This window comes from Anastrepha obliqua, chromosome 3 (assembly GCF_027943255.1).
Source record: "Anastrepha obliqua isolate idAnaObli1 chromosome 3, idAnaObli1_1.0, whole genome shotgun sequence".
NCBI lineage: Eukaryota > Metazoa > Arthropoda > Insecta > Diptera > Tephritidae > Anastrepha > Anastrepha obliqua.
The window spans coordinates 143,364,476-143,377,590 of NC_072894.1; the positions used below are offsets into that span (position 1 = coordinate 143,364,476).

General features: G+C 32.5%; 1 protein-coding gene across 1 annotated transcript; it reads left to right on the forward strand.

Annotated features, from left to right (window-relative positions):
- Nucleotides 1-770: 770 nt before the first annotated feature.
- LOC129242272 (probable ATP-dependent RNA helicase ddx42) lies at nucleotides 771-8,595 on the forward strand. Its single transcript, XM_054878832.1, has 2 exons — nucleotides 771-1,647; nucleotides 8,492-8,595. The coding sequence occupies exons 1-2, from the start codon at nucleotides 789-791 to the stop codon at nucleotides 8,593-8,595; spliced, it is 963 nt and encodes a 320-aa protein (XP_054734807.1). The 5' UTR covers nucleotides 771-788.
- Nucleotides 8,596-13,115: the final 4,520 nt, after the last annotated feature.

Here is a 13,115-nt window from a genome sequence, read left to right on the forward strand (position 1 = left end):
GCAAAATTTTAAATTTAAATTAAAAAAAAAGTTAATTACATTGTTCGAAAAGAACTTCTGTATTATAATAAAAATTTATTGTGATTAACGCAAACATTTTAAAAGGCAAATGCTTGAAAAAAGCAAAAGCCAGAAAAACAAATTTTCGGAAAGAAAGTGAAAATCAAATTATTTGATTAAGTGATCAAAATTTATTGTGATTAACGCAAACATTTTAAAAGGCAAATGCTTGAAAAAAGCAAAAGCCAGAAAAACAAATTTTCGGAAAGAAAGTGAAAATCAAATTATTTGATTAAGTGAATAAATAAATGAATTGAAATTCAAAAATAAAAACTTGCTGTGAAAGAAATTATTAGAAACTGTAAAGTGAAAAAAACGGTAAATCAAAAGCCGTTATAATTCACTAAGAGAGAAAAAACAAAAAACAACAACAGCAGCAGCAGGTGTTACCCACATCGCCACCAACAGCTGTCACACCTGCACCATTTCCAGTGCATACGCAACAACAATTGCAAGCGCAGCATCAAGTACACCTTTAACAGCAGCGCAGCAGCAAATTTTGAATAGCTGAGAGTCAAGCGGGAGTGATCCGGACTTATGTATGTTTATGTTATATATATCTGTACATACTCGTATAAATAAATATACGTACATATACTTACTTACACATATACTTTTGTGAAAAAAAAATAACATTAAGATTAAAAAAAAAAAAAAAAAGAAACACTAAGATTAAGAAAAGGAAATAAATAAGGGACAAACGTATATAAAATAAGTATAAATATAAAATGGATAACTTAGATGTAAACACTAAATTTAAGATTATTTCTACAAATTTAAGTAGTATACCAAGCTATGATGGAAATGCAGATGCTCTTTTAAGTTTTGTACAAAGAATTGATTTAATGATACCCATATTAGAATCATTCCCTATAGAGTTTAAAATTTTGCTTATGGGTAATATTAAAGACAAAATAATTGGAAGTGCAAGAAGATCAATTCTAATTAATGGCAATGTAGATACCTGGCCGGAAATAAAGAAAATTTTAGTTGATAATCACGGCGAACAAAAATCTGTTGATGAGTTAATTGATAAAATAAGATCTTGTCGGTGTGATTCAACTATAGAAAATTTTTATAATAATCTAAATGCTTTATTATGTCGCTTAAATAATGCTCTGTATTTTAGTTATAACAATTCCTTAGAAATTAATTGTGAAAGTAATGGCCGAATTGCTCTCAATTCTTTCAAATATGGATTACCGGAGCCTGTTAGGAGTATTATTGTGAGCAGGAATCCGAAAAATTTAAAAGACGCGTATGACATAATAAAATCCAATGGGTATCTGAAATATAACAATAAAAAATATTGTGATCATGTTACACATATAACATGCAGCCATTCAAATTTTCAACAAAATAATAATAAAGATAGTATTAGACAAAATTTCAACAACAATAATGATAGACAATTTCGTAATAGTAGTAGGCAAAACTACAACAGTAATGACAGTAAATCTTACTATAACAAATATAATGGGCAAAATTTTAACAAGAACAACAGTGGACAACCTTACAACAACAATACAACATTCCAGCAGCGTCATTCAAACGATAGTCAAAATTTTTCATCACAGCCGATGTTTAGTAATAGGTATAGCAGACAAACAGGCCGGCAACCTGAAAACAATTTTCAAACAACAAATTATATTGATACAACTAGGAATCCTTATAGTAACCAAAATTATAAAAATACATCAGTTGAACCAATGGAGTTAGGTGTTAACGAGAGTTTTCAAAATTTTCAATATCCCGGGAAAAGAAATTACCCTATATAGTGATTAATACGCATATTAGAAAGCTTAGGTTTATAATTGATACAGGGGCAGAGTATAGCATAATAAATCCTGAAGTATGCAACCCTAAGTATGCTGTTAAGCCAATCATTCGCGTATTAAAAGTTTTGGGAAGAACTGTCTATACGAGTAAGCAATATTCTATACCTTTATTTAAAGAATTTAAAAAACCCAATACTTGTGTGAGCTTTCTGGAATACTCATTTCATAAATATTTCGATGGTATTATAGGAAACAATATTTTACTTTTTTTAAATACAATAATCGATTATCGAAATAGAAAACTAAAAACCGATGAAGCAACTATACCTATATATTTTAATAAAGAGGAAGAGATTTTAGAAAATGAATATTTAAAAAATGGAAACTTAGAAATACTTACTTATGAAGATAGAATAGATAAATCATCCAATGATATTTTTGCTAAACATTTAAATATAAGAGACAAGGAAATACTAAGTACACTTTTAAACGAATATCAGGACATATTTTACAAAGAAGGAGAAAGCTTGCCCTTTACCAAAGAAATTCAACATAGAATAATAACAAAAACTGATATCCCAGTGTACAGTAAACTTTATAGGTATCCGGTAATACATCGATCGGAAGTAGATCGGCAAATTCATGATATGCTAGCTCAAAAAATAATTGTACCAAGTAATAGCCCATATAATTCACCTTTATGGGTTGTACCCAAAAAGGCGAATAGAGATGGGGCACCGCAATGGCGAGTTGTCATTGATTACCGGAAGCTCAATGATCAAACAGTCGATGATAAGTTCCCAATTCCGAATATGCAAGACATATTCGACAAATTGGGAAAATGTTGCTACTTCAGCACAATTGACCTAGCAAAGGGATTTCACCAAATTGAAGTACACCCTAATGATAGAGCAAAAACGGCTTTCTCAACGGCAGATGGCCATTATGAATTCACCCGTATGCCCTTTGGCCTTAAGACAGCACCTGCCACCTTTCAGAGGTTAATTAATTATGTTTTAAGGGAATATATAAATAAAATTTGTGTTGTTTACTTAGACGACATACTTATATTTTCAACTAGTTTTGACGAGCATATAGTCTCAATTAAGAAAATATTTAATACTCTACCAGCGTCGAATTTAAAAATTCAATTTAACAAATGTCAATTTGCTGACTTCACAACAAAATTTCTGGGACACATTGTATCTGAAGACGGTATAAAACCGGATCCTTCGAAAATAACGGCGATTAATAATATGAAACCCCCAACTAGTGTAAAAGAAATAAAACAATTCCTTGGTATGACAGGATATTATAGGAAATTTATACGGGACTACGCAAAAGTAGCTTACCCAATGGTTCGATTTCTGAAGGCAAACGCAATATTGGATTTTAAAAATATAGATTTTTTAAAAGCTTTTAATACATTAAAAACTCTAATTACCAATGAACCTGTCTTACAGCCACCAGACTTTGGTAAAAAATTTGTGCTTACAACTGATGCATCTCAGTTCGCTATTGGCGCGGTACTAAGCCAAAAAAATCACCCTATATGCTATGCATCTCGCACTTTATGTGATCATGAGATAAGATATTCCACTATAGAGAAAGAAGCTTTGGCTATGGTATGGGCTGTAAAGCATTTTAGAACTTATTTATATGGACGAAAGTTCATCATCTAAACGGATCATAAACCGCTTATTTGGCTTCACAATCTAAAGGAGCCTAATATGAAATTACAAAGATGGAAAATACTTCTGAATGAATACGATTTTGAAATAACGTATATTAAGGGAAAAGATAATAACGTTGCAGATACATTAAGCAGATATTTTGAGCAGTATAATAAAAATAGTGAAGTAGCTAATTTGTACAATAATATTGAAGGCAGTAAAATGGAAATTGATTATGAAAAGTGTGATAATTTGGATTCAATGTCTATAGAAACAGCACACAGTCCTCTTGAGGATAATTCAAAATATATATTTATAACAGAAAAAAGTATTAATTATTACAAAAATCAGATATATCTCAGTTACGGTCAAAGTGAACAGTTTTTTATAAAAATCGTTAACAAAAAGTGTCAGACTCATATAGTAGTAACGAAAAACTCGAATTTAAAAGATATCATGGAAAAAGTCTTGATAAACAAGGGAATTATGTGCATTTTTTGTGATGATAGTGAACTATTTATAAAGTTCCAGTATATATACGTAAATTTTTTTGAGAATAATAATCTTACTTTGTACAAATCAAACGTTGTTTTAATAGAAGTTACGGATAAAAATGACATGTTAACAATAATAGAAAAAGAACATATTCGAAATAATCACAGAGGTATACAGGAAGTATTTTTAGAGCTGAAGAATAAATATTTTTACCCGAAGCTTTATAAAATGATAACACCCTATATTAACAATTGTTCGATTTGCGCTATAGCCAAGCACGATAGAAACCCCCTAAAACTTCCTTATCAAATTACAGAAACCCCTACACACTTTAATGACATAGTTCACATAGATATTTGGTACCCTTGCAGAAATAAAATGTATTTAACCACTATAGACAAATTCTCGAAATATGCAACATTTCATAAATTAAATGATAGAAATTGGATTGCGATTCTAGCAGCTTTAAAAGAACGAATTTTATTTTTAGGGAAAATGAATAAACTCATCTTCGATAACGAGCGTTGCATACTACATAGCGCCGTTAAATTATTTTTAAGTGAAGAAAATATTGAGCCACCACGCCTTACCTTAAGACAGGTAATTCTGACATTGAACGCTTACATGGTACGCTTAATGAACATTTACGGATATTAGAAGCTGACACCACTAGAAAAACAATAGACTTAGACGAGAAACTTTTTAAAATATTTAATGCTTACAATACAACAGTTCATTCTACAACAAAAAGGCGACCAATTGATTTTATAATAAAAAACTATGATAAAGAAGAGATAAGTAAATTATGCAAAGAATATGAACAACAAAAAATCAAAAGAATAAATAAGTTGAATAAAGATAGAAAAGCTGAGCCAAAACAAATAGAAAACATTGTTCTTAATAGGCAAATTGCGAAAACAAAACCTAAATATAAGAAACTCGAAAAATATGATCGCCAAGGTAACTATGTTGTGGATTCTTCAAATAATAGAAAAATAAAATATTATAAAAGCCAATTTAAACGAAAATACAACTTGAGCACTGAAAATGTTAATTAATTTCATTATAACTTAACCATACTACTTTCAACAATTAAAAACAAACTAAAATAGATATTTGCGAGGACACAAATAACTTAAGGGTGGAGGAGCTACATGATCACCCTATATATATATACCTATTCCTATATTATACCTACTCTTAATTCTAACTTAATCTTACTCTTATATTTAATTACTTACGCTAACTGTTTTACATACTTTCTCACACTCTACACCCATACGCTTACTCACGCACTCAACATACACTCAACAACATACTTTCTCCGATTCTCATAAATGTTAAATATTAGTTAAGCTTTAGGTTAAGAAGAGTTTTTGTTAAACTGAGAGTGAAATAAAGTTCTTTGACTAAAGAAGACGTGTTTCACTTCATTATTATATCAATGAAATTCATTATTTTATAACTTTTATTTTTAGGGAATTTTATAAACAATTTGTTTTTTTTCAACGTTAATATTATGGTTGTTTATAAGTATATCAATTTATTTTAAACGATTAATTAATATTAGTCAGTATTTGGTTTCTTCACTTGTGAAAAGTGAAGGTAAATGCTCACAAAATTTTGAAAGCGAAAGTAACCAAATAACTTGTCGCAGGTATAAGGTCCCAGATTTGTATATAGGTATATTTGGGAGCGGAATATAATGTAAATGTTGATGGGGGGAAGCAGATGTTTTTGTGTATAATAGAGCAAGCAACGCAGTACAAAGTGATGCCGCACAAGGCCACTGAGAGTTTAGTATATTCCAAAACGTAGAAGAGAGTAGACGTTATATTTCAATATTTTTGATTTTGTTTGAATCATGGCTACGAGTGGGAAGAAGTGCGTTTTTAACTGTAGCATGATCAGTGAAAAAATTATAGTTTTCGAAGAAGACAAATTAAAAAAGTGCCAACATATTTCTAAAGTTCGTATCGCTTTTGATTTGAAATACAGTGATATTGTGTTACCAGAAATAGTGGACGGTGTCAGTGGTTATCATCGACTTTGCTATAAAGTATTTACATCCATCCAAAATAAATATTTGAATAAATATAACGGTAAGTTTGCAATATACGTTGAAAGTTGTTATTATAATTAAGAAATTTAATTACGCCTCGGTATAAATAATTGAACTAAATAATTGAACAATCAATTGGAAGTAGCAAAATCACCACAAAGCCACACGTCCATTGAGGCATCTGCGTCTCCGCAGGCCGAACATTCGGCAGGTAATAATATATTTTATATACATTATGTTGTGCACGTATATATTTAAATAAAAATAAAATACTGAATTTCGCTACTTCAACCCAGAAAAGATTTGTCTCGATAAATAATAAAGTTCAAGAAGTACGACTTCAATGAATGACAATGCTAATGTTGAAAAAATATTGACTTATCCTCTAACACCCGTTCCAATGTGTATGTGTCACTTGGATGGATCGATTTATAAAACAGATAAATCTGTTTTGTTGAAGTCGTTGGAAAAAGATGTTCAAAGTACAGCCCCAACTACACTGACATTTGTTTAATAGACGGATTCTTTCTCATACATTGTATCAAGGATTTACCAAAAACATTCGGAAGTATCTCCAAAAAAATACTTCAAATGGTGACTAACAATGCAGCCCGTGAAATTCATGTAATTTTTGATAGATATTGGTCACCATCTATCAAAGATTACGAAAGATCTCAGCGAAGCGGTTCCTCTGGTAATCGTATGTACGTGATTTCTGGACCTGAACAATCAAGACCATCAGACTTTAATAAAGAACTCCGAAATAGCTTTTTCAAATAGGCACTCGTGAAATTTTTAATCGTCAACTGGCAAAATCAAGAATTAATTCTATTCTTTCGAAATAAAAAAGTGCTACTCAATTTTGATAACTGTTATCAATATGAAGCTGTGAATGAAAGCATATTATTTTCAAAAAATGATAAGTTTACTCTCGATTTGCATGAAGAGGCGGATTCAAAAATAATATATCATGCGTGCAATATCGAGTCAACAGCGAACATTCTAATAAAATGCTCAGATACGGATATTTTAATTATTATGTTGGCTAATGTGATTCACGTACAACACAATAGCAAAGTTTATATTCAAACAGGGGCTTAGAATAAGCAACGAATAATTGACGTATCGACGTTGCATGAAAAGTTAGGCGAGATAATGTGTCAATCTCTGCCAGGATTTCATGCTTTAACTGGCTGCGATTTTAATCCCGCATTATTTCGCAAGGGAAAGCAACGTCCTTTACAGATTTTAAAGAAAAATGAAGACTTACAAAAAGCATTCGGTCAAATTGAACATGAACTTGAACATGAACTTTCCGTTGTTGAGCTCCGTAAATGATGCACGATTCGCCTTATTTTTAAAAACCTATAAGGTCAACGATTTGGAGGAACCTTTCCAGAAAAAAAAATTGCAGAATTTTGACTCATCCACTTTGCCTCCTAGCCAGGCTGAATTAACGCAGCATTTATTGAGGACCAGATATAATATATTGCTACAATATGGAAAAATGCTCATAAGAAAATTCCATCATATTTACGACCAGAAACTTGCGGATGGATATTAGTAGAGGGAAAGTATACATTTAAATGGTTCGACGGACCACAGCTGCCTAGTACAATACAAGATATTATTGATCCTGGAACAAACGAAGGTAATATATTTATCCACAGAACATATAACTATTAGGGTGGTCCAAAAAAAATTTGTATGCTGCCGCCCCCCAAAATAGTAAAGAATGAAAAATAAAAAGACCCGTATTTTTTTTTTTTTTAATCAGACCATATTTAATGGTGCCGCCGGGGCTTTGAAATATTCCATGTATTTTGCATGGGAAAAAAAATACTTTTTCGTAGATTTCATGTAAAAACCTGGAAAATGAATATATTTTAACCGGATACCTCAGTTTCTCTTCATAATTGGTCAGGGAATAATAACCAATTATGAAATAATTAATTTTTTTGTATTAACTATTTTTTATAGAACCCCAAAAAGCCCCCATAAAACGAAAATCTAAGAAAAAATCGAAAAACAATATTTTATATTACTTTTATGAAAATAGTTAATACAAAAAAATTAATTATTTCATAATTGGTTGTTATTCCCTGACCAATTATGAAGAGAAACTGAGTTATCCGGTTAAAATATATTCATTTTCCAGGTTTTTACATGAAATCTACGAAAAAGTATTTTTTTCCCATGCAAAATACATGGGATATTTCAAAGCCCCGGCGGCACCATTAAATATGGTCTGATTAAAAAAAAAAAAAATACGGGTCTTTTTATTTTTCATTCTTTACCATTATGGGGGGCGGCAGCATAAAAATTTTAATATAAATTTTTTCCCATGCATTTTTGGACCACCCTAATAACTATTCCATTCTATTAAATGTCTAAAAATCATTTTGCTTTGTGCTTTGTTACAGGCGATGAAGACGTTAATGCAGAAAGCGAATCAAATGAAGATGAATATAGCGATAGCGTAGGAGATATCACGTCCGAATCAGATTCCGATTGCGAATGTGACTAAAAATGTTGATGTGTAGAGCACTTTTTAACGTCGTCTGCCGCGGCCTTAGCCCTCACTTTTTTGTCTGCCATTATGTAAATGACTTTTGGAATGTTTAAACTTTAAAATACAATAATTGGAATTCATGTACCTTATGATTTTTTTTAAATTAATTTTTACAATCTTCAGCCCAGTCTGCCGGCGAGTTAGCCCCTCGCAAAATGACTGCCAATTTTTTTACACTTTCTCAAATATATAACCAAACTTTTCCCGTACATAGAATCCCTGTGCCTTATGAATTTTTTCCCACCCAAAATTCACCCCTTTCACTGCGTATCCCCCCCTTGCGCCCCAGTTTTGCAATGGCAGACATTCATTTTTATATTCGTCTACACTAATACTATTATTTTCAATATAAATTAGCCATGTACCTGATGCGGGCACTATCTATGTAGCCAGCTCTCCGTCTATTATTTTTAGTATTGGAAAATATGTTTGATTGTATGCATTTTGAATTGATGGCTTCGTATTTGATGGGTGTATTTAGATTAGTATTAAAAAATTAAAATTAAGATTTATATTAAATTATTTAAGATAAAAATTGTATATTAAAATTTCATAGGTATATGTTTTACTTACAAAAATATAGCCCCACAATATTACATTGTTCAATCGCTTTATTTCAGTAACTGACTTCAAATTTTGAAAAGTGAAAAAATTAGATGTCAAAGTTAAGACAATTTGAATTTGTATACATACATATATGTTAGTGTGGCTGTTCACAAACATTTTGTATTCTCTCTTTACTACAGAGTCGCATTGGAATCAGATTTATTTTCAACAATCATTAATCACTACATATTATAAAACAAAGTCGCTTTTTCTGTCCCTATGTCCCCTTATACGCTTAAATCTTTAAAACTACGCAACGGATTTTGATGCGGTTTTTTTTAAAGATAGATTGATTGAAGAGGAAGGTTTATATCTATATAATGTGAAGAAATATATAAAGGGGGCGTGGCAATCGGTCAAAATGTGGCAAAAAAACATAAATTTTTTGTTTTCACGGCCATAAATCATAAACGAATCAATCAATTAAAATGAAACTTTCTTGAAGTTTAACTTTGAAATATTTACTTTCGTCCTGCATGAAAAAAAATCATTGATTTATTTATTATTTAACCAAAATTGTTTAAACAAAAGCAGCTCTTTTTCCAAAAAAAAGCTGTTTGTGTGTTTGTTCGCTGTCAACCGAATGAAGCAAGAGGCATTAAGCGATAATCTCACCACACCTCATTAATGTTGAATTACATCGTATGGTGACGTATGTATGTATGTATTTACGAATCGCTCGCATTATTTCATTTCGGACGTACGTACATATGTATCTATGTATGTACTGAATTCCATGTAATTATATGTACATACAATTTTACAGCGAAATAAAACGCTATTTTCACGTTCTATATTAGTAAATCGCACATAATTAACACGTTGACTGCCGCGCCGGCACCCATTGCCCGGCGCATGGCTTTTCAATGGCGCTGCGCCGGGCAATGGGTGCCGGCGCATTGTTTTTGGTGTGGTGGTGATGCACACTTGCGGCGCTGTGTGATAACCAGCAAATTTCGCTCGGCAGTCAACGTGTTAAAATACAGTTTTTGAATAGTTTTTTTGATTCGGAGCGCGTTTAGTTTGCTATCGATTCCATACAATAACATTTTTTGTCATTTACTTTTTACGACAACTAATAGCTTATTTTCGAAGCGATTTCAACAAATAGGTACAACATTAATCCTTATCCAATTAAATACCTTAAATACATTGTTGTTTTCATATAGATCTATGTATATGGCTCTTTACAGCATATAATTAAAAACAATATTTTTCAAGATATTACATCAGTAATTAGTAATTGAGATCTACCGGAAAAATTGCGTTAGCTGTTGCGTCATCCGGCATTGCCGCTACTCTTTTGGAAAGAGTCTTTTGGAAAGAGGCCGAACCACACACTCTACAATCAAGCACCCGCTGAAAATCGCCACCGATGATGATAACAGCGTCTGTAGTGTTTCTAGACAGAGCAATACAGGAAAATTGATGCGTGACTGCTCATTAATAGTCTGGGACGAAGCTACCATGTCAAACAAGACGTCTGTGGAAGCACTGGATAGGACAATGCGCGATTTGCGCAACAAAAATGCACCTATGGGTGGATGTACAATTCTGTTCTCAGGAGATTTCCGTCAAATCCTACCAGTTGTGACTCGAGGAACACGTGCTGACGAAATAAATGCTTCGCTAAAAAGATCCCACCTTTAGTCGTATGTCAATAAATTAGAGCTTAAAACTAATATAGGATTTCGTCATCTTCACGTGAGAACAGGCTATTTCCAGAGATGCTGCTAAAAGGTGGCAATGGAGAATTAACACAAAGTGAGGGAAGGATTAACCTAGAAAACCTTTGTGTTTTGATAGACAACATCCAAGAGTTAGTCAACAATGTCTATCCAGACATTGATAACATAAGTTATAAGATAATATCTTGGTTTAAAGAAAGAGCTATTCTGTCACCAACTAACGAACAAGTAGATAAAGTACATAACTTGATTATTTCAAATATTGATGCGCCGACGAAAATATACTACTCGGTCGATACTGTTCTCGATTTGGAAGAAGCTGTTCAATTTCCTACAGAATTTCTAAATTCTTTGAACCCGTCTGGACTCCCTCCTCACAAAATGGAGCTGAAAATAGGTTGTCCTGTTATTTTATTAAGAAACCTAAGTCCACCTAAACTTTGCAACGGCACGCGTTTGCTGGTAAAATCACTGAAAACTTTCATAATAGAGTGCACAATACTCACAGGATGTGGTACCGGAGAAGATGTATTGATTCCCCGAATCCCTCTGATACCATCGGATCTACCATTCCAATTTAAACGCTTACAATTTCCGGTAAAGACATCTTTTGCAATGACCATTAATAAATCTCAGGGTCAAACCTTCAACGTTGCAGGCTTAGATTTGAGTGTTGACTGTTTTTCACATGACCAACTGTATGTCGCTCTTTCAAGAGTAACCTCTAGAGAAAACATGTGTGTATTGTCTAATGACAAGAAGGCTATGAACGTTGTATATAAAGACATTCTGTAATATAGTATTTGTTATAAAAATAAAATAAATACATATGTAAAAATGCAAAAAGTTAATATGTAAAAATGTAGGGTATGAATTTAGATATCCCAAAGATAGCAGGAAATCTTCATGCTATAAAGAAAGGGGAATTGTTTTACTCCAAATTTAACGCGTGCGGGCCATGGGCAGTAGTGAATAAGCCAAAACTACTGGATCGATTTTAATCATTTTTTCAGTGAGTGACATAGGGTATATATTTTATACCCGTGCGAAGCTGGGCGGGTTACTAGTATCTGTATATAGCAAAAAACAGCAAAAAATATGTGTAAAAACTGTAAAAGATAATAAATTGATAACAAGGCCAAATGGTATGGTTTATATGTATATTTCATCGTTTCAATAAACTTTTCAAATCGATCTTTGTGGTTTGCGTCATATTGTATATTCCATAATAATATCGGCAAAATTGCACGGGTTAATGTAATTATCTTTATCGTTTCAAGCGTTTCACTAATTTCCATTGGGATTCGATCCATTGAGTATGGATGCCATCCTTTAACACCAGCGGGTTGGTCTACATTCTGGTGCTCATACCCATAATCGCGAAGGTGGTCGTACGCTTTCCAATAGTGTCTCGTTTATTCCACAACATGCGTCTTTGTCGCACCTCCGCCGAATGCACGTTGTCCGGACATACTTCCAGCCTCAGATCTTCGCTGCCGTTTTCGACCTTGCCGAGAACTCAATGGCCTTCCCCTCTCCTTCCTAAACTATTTCTCCATCAAGGCGAATTCGTGTTTTGTTTTGACATCACATTCACTTGCTATAGTTGGTAGTCGGTTCGCGCAGTTTCCCGTTTACAACAATATTAAGTTAATTTTAAACAGCTAAAAGTCAACCTCACGTAAAAATACTGTGGGCAGCCTAGCTGGTGTTAGACTGATGAGGGTTATTTGTTTGAAACGTAGCCGAAGGCCACCAGAATAGTGGAAATTTGTTTACCTTTAGTCTCTCGTTGTATGAACAGCTATTTATCATTATTCGATTAAGGAAATAAACTTTAACGTTACTTCATTAAAATACTACCCGATTTCATTCCGAATTATACAATAACACTATAACCTAATTTAGAAGATAGTTACATATATTCTTTAGAACTACACATGAAGTATATCTGGAAAACAATTTATAAATATAAAAGGCATCTTAAGTAAAAATGTGTTTTGGTTTAAGCATCAGAACGACATGGGAATGGAGTTCGGTCCGAAGTTTGAAGAAAACATCACCGCTATAGACTGACAAGATTGCTGTGTGCAACTTCTTACCGAAATGAAAATAAAAGACGATCAAACGCGACGCGAATTTATAAACATTTAGACTACTCAAATCGTTATTGCCACAAAT